At 55.5% G+C, this 20,089-nt stretch overlaps 1 protein-coding gene across 1 annotated transcript in view; it reads right to left on the reverse strand.

Moving 5' to 3' along the window:
• The window catches only part of PRKCZ (protein kinase C zeta), a 93,451-nt gene that overhangs the window by 30,534 nt on the left and 42,828 nt on the right, over window positions 1-20,089 (reverse strand). Inside the window, 1 exon segment of the mRNA XM_024760285.1 lies at window positions 942-1,027. Within this exon segment, the coding sequence (XP_024616053.1) occupies window positions 942-1,027 (86 nt within the window).

Raw genomic sequence — 20,089 nt, forward strand, 5'->3', positions numbered from 1 at the left:
CGTGCGGGGGTCCCCAGGTCAGCGGGCGCTCGGCTGCTGTACTGGACTCCGTGGTGTCCCCCCAGACTCAGGTCCACCCAGAACCTCAGGTGGAAAAGTATCTTTGTAGGTGCAGTTAGTTAAGTTAAAATGAGGTCAGACTGGGTCCTAATCGTGACGGGTGTCCTTGGGGAGCAGGTGGCAGAGGCTGGAGGGCTGAGCTCCCAGCCCAGGAGCTCCGAGGACCACCAGCAACCCCAGAAGCTACACAGGCAAGAAGGACCCTCCTAGAGCGGCGGGAGGGCGAGCGGCCCCGCCCCACCTTGGTTTGCGCTCCAGACGGCGAGAGAACGGACGGTGAAGCACCCAGGCTGTGGCGCTTCGTGCCAGCAGCCCCGGGGCACATGGTCGCCGGCCGTGGGGGCACCTGCAGGTGCCTCCCCACCCACCTGCCAACGGGACGGCTACACAGCCTCGCGAACCCCATGGTTTCCACAGGACACAGGGCAGCACGAGGAGAAACACCAGATGCTCGGCTAAAGCGCCTTCGGAGCAGGCTGGACAGCGGGGCCCGCGGGCCGGAGGGGGGGCTGGAGGGCTGTCTCGGGCTCTGGGCTTCGCAGGACACCCCTGGGACCAACAGGGGACACTGTGGGGTAACACACGCATCCCGGTAATGGGACAAATCTGCATCCCTTCTGAATGCACGCAGGCAGGCGGGACCATGGAGCCACAGCGCCTGGACAGGGGATCCCGAAACAGGGACACACAGGCCGAGTTCACCAGGAAAGACCCGAGCTGGCACCTTCCCGGGCTCAGGGAGCCTCGTAAAGGGCTTGTTGTCATCCAGGGGCAGTGGCTGTGAAAGCGGCTCGCAGGCCTCGCCTGTGCGCAGGGCAGAGCCCGGCACCTCCTCTGGCGGGGGGAGTGGGGGCATCTCGGCGGCCTCGACAGCAACTCACCCTGTTAAAGCGCTTGGCTTGGAAGAGGTGGCCGTTGGCGCGGTACAGCTTCCGCCATCTTCTGGCTCCACGGCGGTAGATGGATTCTGGAAAGAACAGCAGAAAGGGGTAAAGGAACGGCCTAGTGGCCCACGAGCCCAGCTCTGCCACGTGCGGTGCGGTGGGGACAGGCCACCCGCCGAGCTGACACGCCTGCATCCCCACAGCCACTCCTCACGCGATCCCGGGGTCGACCTCCCCTCGATGCCCCTGGATGTGCCGCGAGGGCTGCCCTCCGCGGAGGGTCAGGCTGCGAAGACATTGGGGCCCGTGTGGCCTCCCACGTGTTTCCTTTCCACGCCCTTCCCTCCGGGCGTGAAAACCAGGCCCCTCTCCACATAGGGACAGGCTCCGACAGGCTGAGGGCCCCCTGGACGTGCACGCCCAACCGTCCTCAGAGGGACCCTGGCCGCCAGGGAGTCCACGGTCAGCCCGAGACAGGCGTCCGTCCAGCCAGCACCATCCCGCCCCCTCCGTCCCGGGCTCCCGTTTGAAGAGCAAATCTAGGTACAGAAGTAAAGCCAAACCAACCGGACACTAATGTTGAATTGAAAGTTACCCAAACCGTCGCTTTCACAGCCTGCATTCGATAATTCAAACTCCTGAGGAAGGAGGCTGCTTGTTAAAAACGCGGAGCTAAACGTATAACCAGAACCGTTGGTTTTATTCTTCCTCAAAAATGTTTCCAACTTTGCTCCTTCAAAACACTTTGAAAGTATGTGAAAACAAAATACTCAGGATACAACGGGAAGCTTTGTGCTTTTACAAAGCTCTGTAGTGAAGGCGACTTTCATGAGAAGTCAGGGAAGTGCCAGGAATATACTGACGTGGAAACTGTAACAGAATGTTTTTAAAACAAGCAAATTACGGGTCTGGCTGGAACCTGCCGAAACCAGGTCACAGTGACTGCAAAACCGGCTTCTCTCCCGTTAAATGGGAGACGAAGTGGGAAACCGAGAAGCCGACACCCAGACAGAACAGGGCCGGCCAGAGGTAGCGTCCTCACCCCCCAGCCCATCTGCCCTGGGCTCCGAGGGGGCCCTGGTGACGCCCCAGGACCCCTGCCCGGATGACAGGGTGCGGCCCTCCTGGCCTGATTTGGGGGAAGCCTGGCCCCCAGTAGGTTCCCGCTAACGTCCCCGCGTGTGGCGTACACACTCCCCGGCTGTCCCAACAGACGGAGGCATAAGGCACCGGGTGACACAGACACACAGAGGGAGCTGGGCTCTCAGCCGGGGACGCGGCGGCACGAGACTCTGGCTCTTCCCTGCGCTCACACACGTGCCGTGTGAAAGCCTGAAAATGCAGCCCACCGGATACCCTTCAAATTTGAGCAAAGCCACCCGAAATAAGAGACTCAAGGATGTCCTAGCAGAGGTCAAGGGGTACTAGGGAGCCCCCAGCAGGCCGGAAAGCTCAGCGAGGGGACAGGATGGAGCCCTGCTGACCCCTGGGCACGGAGCAGGACTGAAGGAAGGCGGGTGATGTCCCGCAGAGAGAAGCCTGGACCCCTGCTGCTACGTGCCCTCCCAGATCACACGTGGAAGCCCTACCCCCAGCCCCCGTGTGACTGTATTTGGAGGTGGGGCCCCTAAGGAAGCAGTGGAGGTTAGTGGTCATAGCGTAGGGCCCCCGACGGGATTAGCATCCTCACAAGAAGAGGAGACACCCGAGCTCGGTCTCTAGGGCGGTAGGACACCGGGGAGGTGGCGAGTGAGCCAAGTGTCCTCGCCAGGCACCGACCCCGCTGGCACCTGTGCCTCAGCCCTCCAGCCTCCAGACCCTGGGGAGTGAGCTCCTGTGGTCTCCGCCCCCATCCAGGGTATTGTGAGGGCAGCCCACGCAGACTGGACGCCTGCCTCACTCCACACACAAGCCGTGGCCTCAAAAGATAAGGACTAACCACGAGAGGCAAAGCGACACATTTTAGAAGGAAATGTGGACAATCTTAACAATCCAAGGGGGAGAAAAATTCCGAAAACCCAAAAGCACCGGCCCAAAGAGGAGAGGAACACACCTGAGTACCGCGAGGGGAGGACGCATGTCCATCCAGAGGCCGCCTGAGAGGCAGACAAACCCGTCTCAACGATCAGCCGCACGCAGGAGACGGGTTAATGATTCGGGATGCGGGAGGCACTTCCACAGACCAGCGAGGAAAAAGCAACAGAAGCGTCAACGAAAGACAAGTCTCCGCAACGTCAAATACCGTCAAGGACCAGAGCAGTTGGAAGTTGCCTGTCCTCCGAGACAGGGGCTAAACCGGGGCCAAAACCAATTGTCGAGAGGATGCGTGCTTCCCCGGGACCCGGCGATTGCACTGCTCCGAGACCAAGGCGCAAGGGACCTCACACGTGGGCTCGTAGCCGGCAAAGGGTGTTTGCGGACGGCCAGGCCCACGGGCAAGATGACAAGTGACCTGCGGGCGTGACTGCTCAGGAGGACCCGTCGGCCGTAACCTGACATGAGCTACCCTCAGCGGCACAGTCCATAAAGCGGGCTCTGTGAAATGATGCCCTTGTTACCAAACCAAAAAAGAAGCAAAACGGACAACGTGTTGCTTCAGGATGCGCAGGTATGAGACGAAATCCTTCTGGTCAGTGGAAGACCAGAAGCGGTGGGTCAGCGCTGGGCGGGTCGGCTGCTAAGGGCACGCGTGCCCACTCCGTTGTATGTTTTATAACACACGTGAGTCCCGTGCTCTCGAAGCGCCTCAAGTGCTGCAGTAAACAATATACGAGCAGAATTGTAAAAACACAGAGGGAGGGGCCAGAGGCAGCAACAACGACGTGGTTATAAACCAGTTTCAGATTTTAATAGTAACACAGAGCTCTGAGTCTGCACAGAAAGGCCCCAGCCGCTGCATGCGATCCCGCCCCAGGGGCCCACATCCACTCCCCCACCGGCTCGCACCCTGACCAGAGGGGAGCAGCGCCTGTGGACGTGCGCTTCACACCCACGGCAGAACACCGACCAGCAGGGCTGCCTCAGGGAGCCACGGCACTGATGTGACACTGCTCCCAGGCCACGGAAGTTGCAGACGTGCAAGTTAAGGGAGGGGAACCAGGGGGTAAAGTGGTGAGCAGGCAGGAGGGGGCCACATCCTCCAGGCCCCTCCCGACGACCAGCCCTCCTGGGGGAAGGGTCAGTGCATGTCCTGCGCACGCAGGACTGCCGTGCAATGTCGGGCAGAGGTGTGACCGTGCTGTTGTCTTTAACGAGAGACCGAGCATGGTTTCAGGAGGTGCCTCTTGGCAAGGAGGGGAATGTGGTGGGTAATTTCATGTGTCAGCTGCCTTGGGCCACGGTGCCCAGATCTGTGGTCAAACATTATTCTGGATGTTTCTGTGAGGGTGTTTCTGGATGAGATGAACGTTTAAACCAATGGCCTCTGAGTGAAGCAGACTGCCTTCCGTAATGAGGGTGGGCCTCGTCCAATCAGGCGAAGGCCTGAAGAGACCCCCCCCAAGGCTGACGTCCCCCAGCGAGAGGAAGTCCTGCAGCAGATGGACTTCGGACCTGAACTTCGGCAGTGGCTCTTCCTGCATCCAGCCTGCAGCCTCCGTGACCACGTGAACGAATCCCTCACAGTGAATACTCTCTCTACACACACGTCCTGTTTATTCTCGTCTGGAGAACTGACTCACATGAACCCTCAGGTGGTACTTTCCATTACTCCCCACCCCAGGCAGAGACAGGAAGGTGCCGTCAGAGACCCTGGCAGTGCACAGCCCGGCTCCACACCCTGGCATCACTTCCGGCAGAGGCAGGGGAGCCCCTGTGGTGTCCAATCCACACCCATGTTGCCACCCGGAAAGCAGTGCCCAGGTGACTTACAAGGAACCACAAGGGACAGCAGGGCATCCTGCATTGAAAAAAATATATACAGTTTTTGTTCTGAAGTAATTTCAGACGTACAGGAAGTTGCAAAGACAGTTCAGAGAGCTCCTGTGTAACCTGCCGGCAGTTTCCCCTCGGTTAGCATTGCTCCGACACGGTGTGAAAAAGAAAAGGACACACGTGCTCAGAGAACACGCATGTGCAGAGCGCTTCCCGGGGCGGGCGCTCTGGGGATGACCCGCCCCACTGCCCGCTGCACCCACCGCGGGCCCTGCGTGTCCACCTTCCCATTCGGCCGATCTCAGTGGTAAATGGTCCTGAAGCCCAGCCGGGTGGGCTGGCAAGGCCTCCATGGGAAGCGGGCCCTGAGGGGTGGCTCTGGCTGACCCCACAGCTGCTCCGCCCGGTATCCTGGTGGGTCAGGAGGCTCCAACTCGGTCACCATGTCAAGGCCGACTTCGGAGTCAGAGTTGCTCAAAGTCAGAGCCTGCTGGGCACCTTGAGGTGTCCGGTCGCCTCCACGGTGCCCGTGCTCTGGACGGACACAGAGCGGGAACGACAGTGGGTCCTCATGGCCCCGTCTGCTCAGCCGCTCCTATACCTTCTCTCAGCCTGAACGACACCCTCAAAGAAGCTCTCTGCTTGTCTTCGGAGTCCTATAATTAGGACGGCTGCAGGGAACTTTAATGAGCTCAGTTTCTATGGCAATGGAGCATCTTGAGGGCTCTGACAAGGCGAAGAAAATACACTTTAAAAAGGGAGCTTAGAGCAACAGACCTTGAAACAAACCAGGCAGCCCCCAGATTTTGGGGGGAACATGGGGTGCTCTGAATTTTCAGGGCAGATCACGAAGCTACTGGAAGCCTCTCTGTTTGCTGGACACGGACCCACCGCCCAGATGACCAGCCCAGCACAACCCCCGACAGCCCTAGAGCACCTCGAAACTGTGGCGGAAGTGCTCCGGCAACGGGGCGTGTGGGTCAGCCGAAAGCCTTCCTGGTGGTTCCGGGTTGGTGGCCAGCCCGAGGCAAGGCCAGGGAGCTGGTGAGGGGCCCTCGTCCCTCAGGCTGGGGGTGGGGTCCTCAGCAGAGCGCGCGCTGCCGGCCCCAGGCCCAGCTCCCTCCGGGCGAGTGGCGTCCCCTGGGGTCCATGCTCAGGAGGGCGGGGCCCGTGTCCAGTGGGCAGCGCACTCACTCAGGCCACCCTGTCCTCACCGACCACACATTCCACCAGAAGGCTCCTACCGCAGGCTGCACGTGACCCTCTAGAAGCAGGAGTCTGGGGTTTACGTGGGACGCTGGCCTGGCCATGGGCCACGTATCTGGCGCTGCTGAGAAGCCTGGTGGCCGCACAGGCTGGGGGTCCCGAGGGACGGTGGCCAGTGTGGACAAACCGTCCCAGGAAGCCCACGGAGCCACACAGCTCGCCTGCATTTCCCAGTGGCTGGTTTCACCCGACCGTGGATCCGGCAGCCCACTGCTACGCACACCAGATGGTCGCTGTGTCTCAGGAGGGACCGGGCACTGCCCCCAAAGCCGTGTGACCCAGACCCATGTCCTCCTGTGGCTCTGTGGGTCATGCTGGGGGCGGAGCAGCAGTGAGCAGGACACAGCAGGGCCGGTGGGGTCGCCCCCTCCAGGGCCCTTTCCCTCGTGGCTTCCCGCCCCTCACTCTGATCTGTGTCCCAGCAGAAGACGCAACTTAGAATCCGCTGCTCTGAGAGGTGGGTGAGGGGCCTGAGGCTGCAGACGCAGACCTGGGAAGGGTCTCAGAGCCACCCTGGCAGGAAGCCAGCCACGTGGGCACAGCGGCAGTTCGGTCCTATCAGCGGGCCCGGCTCCCACAGAAGCCTGCCTTCCGCACGTGGTCCCGACGTGGCCCCCAAGCCTTGGCATTGCTGGCGCGGAGCTGACCTCATCTGGGTCTAAAGCAATCCAAGGGCGACCCCAGGGATGTCATGGGTCCAGGGCCGTCACGTGACTGAAACCACCCAATCAGGCTGCAGAGAGGGGCCTCCCTCTGAGGCCAGGTCGCCCCTCCCTGGGCAGTGGAGCAGGGACACAGGGCCCGGGCGTGGTTGGCTGCGTGGACGAGGCGGGGCCAGCCCCAGGGTATGGCCACGGGAAGAGAGGGTGACCAGGGCCAGGCTTGCCACCCCACACTGCCGCCTCTGGACACGTGCTGTGGGGATGTCCCTCGGGGGGACTACCCATCAGCTGCGGCCACAGCTCTCTGGAGCAGGTGCCGGCGTCGTGGCCCGGCAGCACCGGTGGGGCCTCCCGCAGAGAGGAAGCTGGGGACCGGGACCAGCATGCAGTTCGTTTCCCTGAGCCTCACGCACGGCAGGGAGAAGAGGCGCGAGGGTCCCCCCAGTGTGACGCGCTGTGAGCAAAGCGGCGGGGCAGACACGTGTCCCCTGAGGCTCAGCCACACCTGCAGGAGTCCACCTGCCGGACACCGTCCCTGGTGGCCAAGATGGACATCTGAGCTGTGCCCGTGAGGACACAGCGGCTGAAGGTCAGGACGCTAGGCTCCGTGGACAGGAGAGTGGCCACCGGGGGTGGGGAGGGGAAAGGGGTGTCTCCCTCGAGGAGTGGCTGACGGACGCACCCTGACCCAGCGCCGGAGCCCCGAGTGGCGGATTCACTCCCACAAAGGCTCCGAGGGACGGGGGGGCCGGCACATGCGAGAGACCCAGCGAAGGACCAGGTTCCTGATGTTTGTAAAGAGAAATGCTTAAGTAAAGAAAGGTCTTCTGCTCCCCAGGACAGGAGCTGTGAGGACCGGACGGCGTCCTCCGTGTACAGCAGGGGCCCGGCCAGCACCCAACACCGGGGTTCAGGGCGACCAAGCCATCCAGACAGACCCAAGGGCCCATCCCTGTTGGCTCGAGCTGCTGTCACAGGGCCCCAGACGCCCCAATAAAGAACAGACCTCGACGAGGCACAGGGGGCACAAGGCCAGGGCTACACCCTAGGGGTTCCCAGAAAGGGCAGGCCTCCCAGGGCTCCTCAGAGCTGTCCCTTTGTCACCAAACACCATGAGTTAAGAAACCCATCCTAGGAGGTGCTTTGAGAGGGAGGGGGATACTATAACAGTTCAACTTTCCCACAGTTTTTATCACAAAGATACAAATTTGTCATGAAATGAGTTGAGTTTTGATGAAACGTCTGACCAATGTTTTCAGAAAGATTCTCTGGAAAAACGTACACCAACTTGCAAGCGATCTGTTGCAGATGAGTTCCGCCGAACCACTTCCCCTCCATGCAGGCGTCCTCCTTTACGGACTCACTTCTTATAAACAGCACGAGCCCTGGAGCTACTCAGAACCCACCTGTGCTGCAGGGGCCCGCGTTTCCCCCAGACCAGCTGCACCTGCGGCCCGGAGCACAGGGCCAGGCCGACGGGAGAAGACCTCGGGCCGGGAACACGGGCACCCCGAATGTGCCGGGGGAAATGATGAGAGGGGACTGAGGACGCAGCCCCTCCAAAGACAGCCAGTGGCGGCTGGACCACAACAAGGACGGGCCGGCATCACGGCCAGACGTGCGGATCAGAATGGGAGACAAGGCTGGTTCCCGGGAGGCCAAGCGGAGAGCGAGGCCCGGTGCTCGTGGGATCCAACTGCAGATGAAAACTGGGGTTCAGGGCAGCCGAGACAAGACCGCCCCAGGGGCCGCCTGGGTCCTCCCGGGACCCACAGACAGGCTGCAGCAGAGTCTGGGGGCTGGAGGCCCGGGTTCTGGCGATGGCGTCTGCCAGCTTACTCGGCAGAGGGGCTCCTGGGGTCTCTTCTCCTGTGGCACAAGCACCCCTCCCCACGACCCCATTGCCACATACACCTGGGGTCGGGGCCTCCACACAGGAATTTGGGGGGCACGTTTGGTCCAAAACAATCTGCTCCTGGCCCCCCCAGATTCATGCCCCTCTCACACGCAAAAGACACCCACTCCATCAATAGCCCCGAAGCCTTCACTCCTGCAGCAACACTGACGTCCAAAGTCTCACTGAAACATCATCTAAACCGGGGCGGGGGGTGGGGGGGGTGACACTCAAGGCGCCCCCGGCCTGGACCTGGGAAAGTTGTGTGTTTCCAAAATGCAATGTTGGGGGACTTCCCTGGTGGTCCAGTGGTTAAGACTCGGGTCTCTCACTGCCGAGGGTGCAGGTTCAATCCCTGGTCGGGGAACTAAGATCCTGCAAGCCACATGGAGTGGCCAGAAAACAAAAAACAAAAACAAAATGCAATGTTGGGACAGGCACAGGGTGGTCAGTCCCACTCCAAAAGGAGAAAGAGAAAAGGAGCGAAAGCAACAGGTCCCCAGCAAGCCCCAGACGTGGCCAGACAAATTCGCCAGATCTTTAAGGCTCTAGAATAACCTCTTGGGTTTCATGTTCTGCCCCCCAGCCTCACTGGAGTGGCGGGGTGACCCCCCACTACGAGGCTCTCTCAAAGTCCCAGAGGAAAGGGGAATGTGGAGAAATGAACCAGAAATCCAGGCTGCCCTTCAAGGCATTTGCTGAGTCCCACGCTGCACAAATCCGGGGCAAAAGGCCAAGAAATCAAGCAGAAAGAGCTGCGAAAAGGTTAAAAAAAAAAAAAAGCTCGGTGGAGATTTCTGGCTGACTCACAGTGCTGGGGAGACAAAAGCTGGAGACTGGGGTCCTGGTGACCCCCCAGATTTTTCCAGCTGTAATTACTAAAAGATATTAAAGGAAAATGAGAAACAGACCAGCCTCAACAGAATCAAGGTGACTCACCCACACTCCATCTGCTGGGATAAAGTCAAATCCTTTCAAGAGGAAAATAACCTCACTCAGAGCTCCTACACTTTTTCAAACACAGTATCTGATATTCAGTAAAAAGTTACCAGGAAGGTCAAGAAATAGGAGCATCTGACCAAATAGTCAATAAAAATGGCCTCCCAGGGGATTCCGATATTCTACGTATGTTGAAAAAGGTAAAATGAGAGAATTTCACCTGTGAACTGGGTCTGTGAAAAAAGGAATCACATTCTAAAAACCCGAGCATTTTAGAAATTCTCGAAGTGAAAATGCAATGATTGAAATGAATAATTCAGGAGACAGATTTAAGGGCAGGTTAGACAAAATAAGACATAGTAGTAGAAAAGATCCAGATTGCAACACAGTGGGGGGAAAACCGGGATGGAAGAAAGTGCAGGAAAGAGGAAGAGGGCATATGGGACACGGTGAAAAGACATGGATGTGGCGCCTGGGGGACAAAGGGAGAGGGGACGGGCACCATCTGAAAGGACACGGCTGATATATTACAGCAGAGACAAAAGACACTGTGCCACAGATCCAAAAAACTCTACAAACCTCAGGATAAATTCAACATTCCCCCTCTTTTGCAAGGCTGCTAAAACAGAAGAACAAAGACCATTTTAAGGCAGCCAAAGAGGAAAGAGAAGCAACCAAGGGAGTAACGGGGGGACAGGCGAGTCTCCAACAGAAACGGCTGAGGCCAGGTGATGCACCAGACGTGCTGAAAGAGCAACGCTGCCCACCTGGGCTCCACACCCAGAGAAAATGGCCTCAGAAACGAAGGCAACAGAAAGATGTTTGCACAGAAACAAAAACCAATTAGTTGTCAGCAAATCTCTGCTAGAAGAAATACTAAAGGGAGTTTCTCGGGAAGGAAGATGGTCTCGGACGCAAGCACGGTGCTGCAACGTGGGCATCAGAAGGGGGATCTGAACGCACGCTATTTCAAACAACACTAACAATGGCTGTGGGGTTTAAAATATAAGTAAAATGTACACACATGACAACAATAGCATAAAAATTGATAAGGGGATAAATAAGACTAAAGCGTTGTAAGGTTCTTGCCTTACCCAGAAATAGTAAAAACAGTAACTTAAGGTGCATTCCAACAATGTTTCTTAAAATTCCTAAGGTAGCCAGAATATTTTTTATTTTATTTTATTATTTTTTAAAAATAATTTATTTATTATTTATTTTTGGCTGTGTCGGGTCTTTGTTGCTGCGCGGGCTTTCTCTAGTTGTGGCGAGCGGGGGCTGCTCTTCATTGCTGTGTGCGGGCTTCTCGTTGCAGTGGCTTCTCTTGCTGTAGAGCACGGGCTCTAGGCGCACGGGCTTCAGTAGTTGTAGCTCACGGGCTCCAGAGCACAGGCTCAGTAGTTGTGGTACATGGGCTTAGTTGCTCCGAGGCATGTGGGATCTTCCCGGACCAGGGCTCAAACCCGTGTCCCCTGCATTGGCAGGTGGATTCTTAACCACTGCGCCACCAAGGAAGTCCCTATTCTTTTTTAAAACATTTATTTATTTTATTTTTGGCTGTGTCGGGTCTTAGTTGCACACGCAGGCTCCTTGTTGCAGCATGCAGGCTTCTCTCTAGTTGTGGCGCGCAGGCTCCAAAGCGTGTGGGCTCTGTAGTTGTGGCACGTGGCTTCTCTAGTTGTGGGTTGCATGCTCAGTAGTTGCGGCACGCAGGCTTAGTTGCCCCACGGCACGTGGGATCTTAGTTCCCCAACCAGGGCTCGAACCCGTGTCCCCTGCATTGGAAGGCGGAGTCTTAACCACTGGACCACCAGGGAAGTCCCGCTAGAATTTTTTTTTTTTTTTTGGCTGCATTGGGGCTTCGCTGCTGCACGTGGGCTTTCTCTAGTTTTGGCGAGCAGGGGCTACCCTTTGTTGTGGTGTGTGGGCTTCTCATTGTCGTGGCTTCTCTTGTTGCAGAGCACGGGCTCTAGGTGCACGGGCTTCAGTAGCTGCAGCACACAGCCTCAGTAGTTGTGGCTCACAGGCTCTTGAGCGCAGGCTCAGTAGTTGTGACACACGGGCTTAGTTACTCCGCAGCATGTGGGATCTTCCTGGACCAAGGATCGAACCTGTGTCCCCTGTATTGGCAGGTGGATTCTTAACCACTGTGCCACCAGGGAAGTCCCTAGAATATTTTTTTAAGTATATCCTTTAAAAGTATTACTTAACAAAGCTAATTAAAAGTGGGGTGGGGTGATAAAAAAAATAACACCTGATTAAACCAAAAGAAGGCAGGAAAGGAAGGCCAAAAGAAAGAACACATAGGTCAGTTACAAAATTAATAGTAAGCTGATTGATTTAAACTGTAACTTATCAGTATGACATTGAATGTAAATGAACTAAATGCTTCAGTAAAAGACATGGATTTCACACTAGGTCAAAAACAACAACTAACTTCTGCTTATAAGAGCTGCTTCCAAAATATGATACAGAAAAGTTGAGTATAAAGATGGAAAAAATATACCACATAAGCACTAAGATCCCCCCGTTCCCCCCAACACACACAGGCATAGTTATACTGATGTCAGACAAAGGAGACATAAATGGTAATAATATTTTTCATCTAAAAGAGTAACATTTCATGATGATAAAAGTGTCAATTCAAAAGGAAGATATAATGATCCTAAATCTGTACACACCTAATATAGCACAAAATACATGAAGGAAAACCAAAAGAAGTCAGATTTCCAATAATTTAATACCTATAGATATTAAAGATATTTTAAAGGATAATAAAGATATGTACTATGTCAATAAGTATGACGTAGACTTTAAAATATCCTTAAAAACACAACTTACTAAAGGTGACAAAAGAAATACAAAATCTGAATAGTTAATTTGTATTTTAAAAATTAAACCTAGAATTTAAAATGTTACCATGAGGAAAACTCCAGGCTCGTGGAGCTTTGCTATAAATTCTTCTAAATAATTAATTTAGAAATAACATCAGTCTTAATGTAAATCTTCCCAAGAATTAAAAAAAAAGCTCAGGGACTTCCCTGGTGGTCCAGTGGCTAAGAATCTGCCTTCCAATGCGTGGTGCCCAGGTTTAATCGTGGTCGGGGAACTAGATCCACATGCATGGCGCAACTAAGAGTTCGCATGCTACAACGAAGAGCCCGTGAGCTGCAACTAAGACCTGGCACAGCCAAAATAAATTAAATAAGATACATAACTATTTTTTTTTAAAGCTCAATTAATTTTTTAAGGCCAATATACCTCCATGTTTAACTCTGACAACGTTACAAAAAAAGAAAATTATAGGTCAATTTCTCTTGTAAACATAGTTGCAAAAATACCAAACAAATATTTGCAAACTGAATCCAGCAAAATATAGAAAGGATAACACATTATAGCCAAACAGGGTGAACTAAGTGAATGCAAGGTTGGTTTAACATTCAAAGCCAAATAATATAATTCACTTTATTAACAGAATAAAAGAGAAAAGTATGTCAACAGATGAAAAAAAATCCATCTGGTAAAATTCTATGTCATTCAGGATAAAACCCTCAACTAGGAATAAAATAGAACCTCCTTAATTTGACGATGGGAATTTACAAAAGAAAGAAAAGTCATTCAGCAAACAACATCCTTAATGGTAAAATTCTGAAAACTTTCCACTGAAATCTAGAACGAGAGGATGCCTGTTGTCAGCATTTCTGTTCCATAATGTTTTGGACACAGGCTCAATGTTTTGGAAAGATAAACAGTGCCAGTGCCACAAGGCAACAGCTGAAGGTTTGGAAATAGAAATGAAACTCACTGGCAAAATGGTAGTGTATATAGGAAACCCAAAGGGACCTGCAGATAAAATACTAGGATTTTTTTTTTTAAGTTATTAATTTATTTATTTATGGCTGTGTTGGGTTCGTTGATTCGCCATTGTCACAAAATACACCACGGAGATAAATTTTAAAAGCTGTTTTTCATATTTAATATGACTACTTTATTTTTTTTAATTTATTTTATTTTATTTATTTTTGGCTGTGTCGGGTCTTTGTTGCTGCACACGGGCTTTCTCTCGTTGCGGCGAGTGGGGGATACTCTTCGTTGCAGTGCACGGGGGCTTCTCATTGCGGTGTCTTCTCTTGTTGCAGAGCACGGGCTCTAGGCACGCAGGCTTCAGTAGTTGTGGCATGCGGGCTCAGGAGTTGTGGCTCGTGGGCTCTAGAGCACAGGCTCAGTAGTTGTGGCGCAAGGGCTTAGTTGCTCCACAGCATGTGGGATCTTCCTGGACCAGGGATCAAATCCGTGTGCCCTGCATTGGCAGGTGGATTCTTAACCACTGTGCCACCAAGGAAGTCCCAAAATACTAGGATTAATATGTGAATTAACAAGGTTGCTGGACAAGAGTTCAACAATCAACTGCATTTCTCCATACATTTTTATAAGCAAACAAATAGAAAACAAAATTATAAAAGGAACACCACTTAAAGCAGCATTAAAAAGTAAATGGCAGAGACTTACTTCCCTGGTGGTCCAGTGGTTAAGAATCTGCCTTCCAATGTAGGGGACGTGGGGTCGATCCCTGGTTGGGGAACTAAGATCCCACATGCTGCAGGGGAACTAAGACCCGATGCAGCCAAAAATAAAATAAAATAGATAAATAATAATAATTTAAAAAATCACCCAGAAGCAAAAACTAACAAATTCTTAAAAAAAAAAAAAAGTAAACGGCAGTGAAGTGATCTAACAAAAATTGTGCAGGACTGCTACACAGAAGACTACAAACGTTACTGAAAGAATTTAAAGAAGAGTTAAATCTATTTTCATGGATTGGAAACCTCAGTGCTGTAAAGATGTCAATTCTCCCATGTTGATCTATGAACTCAAATGTAATCCAAATAAAAAATCTCATTGGGTTTTGGGAAACTTATAACCAACTGTAAAATTCGTATAGAAATAGAAAAAGTAAAAAACAACCAAGATACTCTTGAAGAAAAACAAAATTGCAGGACTTAAAACACAATGATATTAGGAGTTATTATAACGCTGAGTTAGGGGACTTCCCTGGTGGCACAGCGGTTAAGAATCGCCTGCTAATGCAGGGAACACAGGTTCGATCCCTGGTCTGGGAAGATCCCACATGTCATGGAGCAACTGAGCCCGTGTGCCACAACTACTGAGCCTGTGCTCTAGAGCCCATGAGCCACAACTACTGAGCCCACGTGCTGCAACTACTGATGCCTGTGTGCCTAGAGCCCGTGCTCCGCCACAAGAGAAGCCACTGCATGAGAAGCCCGTGCACCACAATGACGAGTAGCCCCTGCTCGCCGCAACTAGAGAAAGCCTGCGCACAGCAATGAAGACCCAACATAGACAAAAAAAATTAAAATAAGTAAACAAATTAATAATAAAAAAAAAAGCTGAGTTAAAACTGTGTGATATTGGTGTAAAAGGCCAACAGGACAGAACAAGTCCAGAGACAGCCCGCCCCCACCCCAGACAATGTATGATAAGGATGTCACTGAATCGTGGTGAGAAAAGGATGGGTTTTCCTATAAGTGGTTCTGGATCAACTGGTTATCACCACGGCAGGGGGCCGGGGGCGGGTGCGCGGATAACCTCCGCCCCGACCTCATGCCATACACAAAACTCACTCCCAGGTGATGTAGGACAAATGAAAAGCTGCAATTTGGGCAGGAGAGAAAATACTCAGGACCTGGGGTTAAGGGGATATTTCTTTAACAGGATACAAAAAGCACTAATTGTAGAGTGAGCGTCCAGTTTTTGTTCATCAAGGGTGGAAAGGCAAGCCGCTGCGTGAGGGGAGGTGTTGGCAGCATCGCATCCACAACACACAAAGAGCTCCTGCACAGCAGGAGAACAGGTGCCCAGCCGATTAAGTTGTTTTTAAACAACCTGATTTTGAAACTAAGCGAAAGACTTGGACGGGCACCCGACAGCAGTGGGTCCTAAACAGCCCATTAGTGAGAAGATGCTTAGCCTCTGGGGTAAAGAGGAGATCGGACCACGGCCACGATGTGGGACCATTCACACGTGCTCTCTTGCAAAGAGCTCTGACAAGCCCGTGTGCTGCAGGACGTGTGAGCGGGACCCCTACAGCCCGAGAAGAGAGTGGAAATGCAAAGTTATCACGACTGTGCTCCCGGCACACGCCTCCTAAAACCCTAGGAGTCCTGAGTGTCTTCTGTAAGCTGATGAGATTGGCTTCAGGTTGGGGGCTGTCGTCACGGTCCAAGGCATAATTAGACGGCTGGAACTTTCAGCCCTACACCCGCCCTCTGGGGAGGGGAGAGGGACGGGAGGTGGGCTGCCCCCCCCAGCCATTTCCCTCCCCTCTCTCCACACTTCAACACCATCTGCCCTGTCCTCAAAGATTTGAGCCTCAGGTCCCCATCTCTTTAGCTCAACACCAATGACCTTAACGTTCCCTGCCCTCATCAACACCGCAGACCTACATCCCTCAGGATCACCCACCTGCAGGCCTGCGTCCATGCCCGCACCCAACCTTCTCTCTGCCTGATGCCAGCCCACCTCTGTGACATTCCTCATCCAACCTAAGAGACCACCAACTGTCAGAAACACCGTGATTTTATGCACCAGAAAGAAAGAAAACGTTGCTGGCTAAACGGGGACACCCAGACCTGAACGAGGCTCTCCGATCTCAGCCGTGTTAGGAAGCGGGAGGCTGGTCCTAGAACTGACGGAACGCGGTGTGTGGGGGAGGCTCCTGGCTCTCCTGAAAGGAAGCCAGCCTGCCCTTCACCCTGCGCTGATCTCTTCCACTTGGGTGGATATCTGGGAGCCTCGATGGACAGATGGTCGGACAGGAGGCTGGACACACACACGTGCCAAATTCTTGTGACTCCTGAGCTTGAGGATCAGATTGTGAGGAACGAGGACTGCGGAAAGGATCTGGACCCCCTGAAGCAGGAGCTCAGAGAGGCTCTGGCGAGGGTGGGATCCGTCCCAGGCAGGGCTGAGGTCCAAGTGGTGAGCTGGCGGGGCGCCGGGGGCCGCGCTCAAGAGTGAGTGCCCCCCAATGCAGGCCAGTGGCCACCCACAGTGGCAGCAGTGAGCGGCAGGAAGGGTGGTTCTCTTGGATAAACCAGCCCTTAGGAGCAGATCGGAAACCAGATGAAAGAGGTGGGCGGGGGGCGGGGTCCCTCTCCTTACACCCCCACCCTGCAGGGCTCCATGCCCACCAGCCCAGGCCGGGCCATGTGCAGGGCTTTCCACCAGTGATGATTGGAAGGTGGGCGAGTGACCAAGGGCACGAGGCGTCGGTGTGACCCAGCAGCCGGGGACCATGGTGAGGCGCCTGACGGAGGGTAAGCCCCTCTGCGGAAACAAGCACTGCAGAGGTCCGGCCACCCGAGGATGAGCCGGGGTCAGTCCTGGCTGTTGGGTCTCCTGCCTCAGTTTTAGAGAATCTGTTTTCAGTTGTTGGTCACTCACGGAAGCCCTTAGGAAACGCCCCCTCCTGTCTGGCTCTTCCCCCTCCCGGGGCCCCCCTGGCAGAAAGAAACCTGCGCTCCCTCAATGCCCAGCCAGCGATCAAGTCCACAAATTTTTCCTGTGGCTGAGGCTGGACTCTCCCCACGCCTCCTGCCTGCGCCTGGCCACAGCCCCCCTGCCCCGTCCCCAGCCCAGGCCCTGGGAAGCCATCACCTTTCCCGTGTGGCTCCCAACACCGACACGATCAAATCTCAGGGACACACACGACCCGCAGGCCGTGATCTGGGCTCCCCCTGCCTCCTCGGGCGGGTCTGTAAGAAGGTCTGTGAACAGGGCTGCTGAGAGGCCGAGCCCAGGTGCAGCTCCGAGGGTGAGCCGGTATCAGCCCCTGCGTCACAGCTGCTGCCAGCACCCTCTCCCTGTCGCATGCCCGGCCCCCTCCACGGGCACTCTGATGAAGCTCAGGTCAGCGATTGTAATTAGTGTTTTAATACCCGTTACAACCTCTGATCATCAGAGGACAAAGGGGCAGGTACCGTGGACTCCACTTTACAGAGGAGCAAACTGAGGCCATCCAAGGCCAGGGGTCCTGGAGAGAGCTGGAGGGGGCTCCCAGGCCGCCCCCGCCCCAGCCTCAGTGAGCCCGCCAGTGCCTTCCGTCTGGGTCTCGCTCTCACTCCAGGAATCCCTCTAGAGGGGGCCAGAAACCGCCCACAGCGGGGGGACGGGAAGCCCCTGTGCTCGGCTGAGTATCCACCCCCAGGGATGACCCGTCCTAGTCCCCGAGCCTGTGCCTGTGTCACCTGACACGACAATAGGGACTCCGCTGGCGCGATTAAGGTAAGGACCCTGGGAGGGGATGATCCTGGATTATCCGGGGGCCAGTGTCATCACGAGGTCCTTGCGAAGGGGAGGCAGGAGGGTCAGAGTCAGAGAGAAGATGTGGTGACGGAAGCCCTCAGGTGCGCCTCTCACTCAGCCCGGCCCCCAGCAGCTCGCCTGCCCCAATCATCTTTGGTCCAATGAGGAACAAGAGGGAGGCCTCTGAGACACAGAGACAGAGAGACAGAGAGACAGACAGAGACAGAGAGATGACTAAGGCGGAGCCTCCCTTCCCTCATCCTGCTGTTGTCCTGGGACCACCCTGGGGACCAGGCAGGGCTCTCCCCCTACCCTGGACTCACCCTGGTCCTCGTGGCCAGCCCTGTCCACCCTGGAGGGAGGATTCCTGTCCCCACAGCATGTCTCGAAGCAGCCGGCCAGCTCTTCCTCACGGCTCTCAGCCACATGATCACCTCGTCCCAAATCCACTCCGCTTGGATGGCCGTTTAGCGAGACCCACAGACGCCAGCACGATCCCTGTCCTATCAACCACAAGCCCCGGGCACGCCCACGGCTCCCCTCCACCGCCCCTCAGCTCCTTTCGGGTCCCTGTCTGCAAGCAGCCTGCGGGCCCCTCCTGCTGGCCAGGGACAAGCCAGCTCCTGGTTGTCTGCGAGCACAAGGCCAGAGCGCCGCCTCCTTTCTGGGATCGAAGCACCAGACCTGGGAGAGGGGCAGCGAGGCCACGACACACAACCGCACGCCCTTTGCAGCCACGCGACAGGACATGGCCTCAGTGCCTGAGAGGCTGGCGCCGCGATGAGACCACCTTCCCACGAGTGCCGTGTCCTCCATGACCTCGGCATCCACGCCGGAATCGCACCACGATGCTCGAACGCCTACCGAGACTGCATGAACCAACAGCAGTACACCAGGGGTCAGCCGAGCAGCTGCCGGCGTCCTCGGCTGATTAAGTACCTGGACGTGTCTGACCACGAACGGAGACTCAGCGGAGAGTAAACACTTCCAGTCCTGAAGGCTGCTCCCCTCACTCGGACGGAAGATGGTGTCCGTGCACCTACCCGCGCCCACCTGTCCACACTCATCTCTCTGCACTCACCTGCCCACACTCACCTGCACGGTTCACGTGGGACCCACCCTCCAGTTCCCCCTTTCCTGATCCTCCTGGGTCCTGCCAATCTTCTCCCAGCGCTGGACTCCTGCCCCCTTTTCCTGACCCTTTGGCCTCGGGGGCAGCAGCGGGCCACACAGGCCTGCTGGCCCTGGCCCTGACCCACTCAGCATGGGGCTCCTGCCTGGTCCACGCTCCGACCCGCCTCACCCTCAGTGTCCGAGCTCCGCCCACACCAGGGCCCAGTCCGGTCCTACCCCTCCCCCTCCCACCTGGCAGAGCCAGCTCCCCTACCCCTTATCTCGGCTGAAACAGCGTCTCCCAGGGCCCTTCCGGCCACGCGCCTGTGCCCTCCCTCCCTCTAGGGCACAAACTCCACACAGACAGGTGGCGCCATCCCAGTCCCTGAAGCAGACACAGTCACCAGGGGCCTTGTACACAGAAGGCCGCGAGGTGCGGGCGGTCTGTGGTCAGCCAGGTCTACCCTCTTCTCGCTGCTCCAGGGGAAGCGCCCAGCGTCCGCCTGGCCGCCGTGCCAGCCTCGCAGCTCCACGGGCCCCGAGTCTGGGTTTCAGCCAAAGAGATCGCAGCCGTGTGACCCCAGTTTTGATTTTCAGCTGCTGACAACCTTCGAGCACCCCATTCCCTTCCCTTGCCTCCACAGCTGAGGGAGCTGACGAGAAAGCCCCAAAGCCACCTCCTGTGGCACCGGAGGTCACAGCCCGAACGCCCTGGCCCTGCTCCCCCACGCCCCCCGAAACCCAAGCTGCTCTCTCAAGTCGCCTGGGACCGCCTCGGGGGCCCACCCTACTCCCCCGAGAGCCTCGTGACGCCAACAGGAAAGGAACCCCGCACAGTCCAGGTCACAGGGAGGTGCCAGTCTCCCCCCAGCCCCCCACCGCCGCCCGAACGCAGATGCCGGGAAACACTGGCGGCCACACAGCGAGGAGCGGGTGGTGTTGCCCCGAGTCCCACGTCCCACGCAGCCCCGTCAGTTACCCTAGTCCTGGACCGTGAGCTTCCCGAGGGCCGTCTTCACATCTCTTCACGGTGGGTCTCAAGGAGCAACGGCTAAACGGACAAAGCGGCTGAT

Source organism: Neophocaena asiaeorientalis, unplaced genomic scaffold (assembly GCF_003031525.2).
Source record: "Neophocaena asiaeorientalis asiaeorientalis breed wild unplaced genomic scaffold, Neophocaena_asiaeorientalis_V1.1 scaffold489, whole genome shotgun sequence".
NCBI classification, from domain to species: domain Eukaryota; kingdom Metazoa; phylum Chordata; class Mammalia; order Artiodactyla; family Phocoenidae; genus Neophocaena; species Neophocaena asiaeorientalis.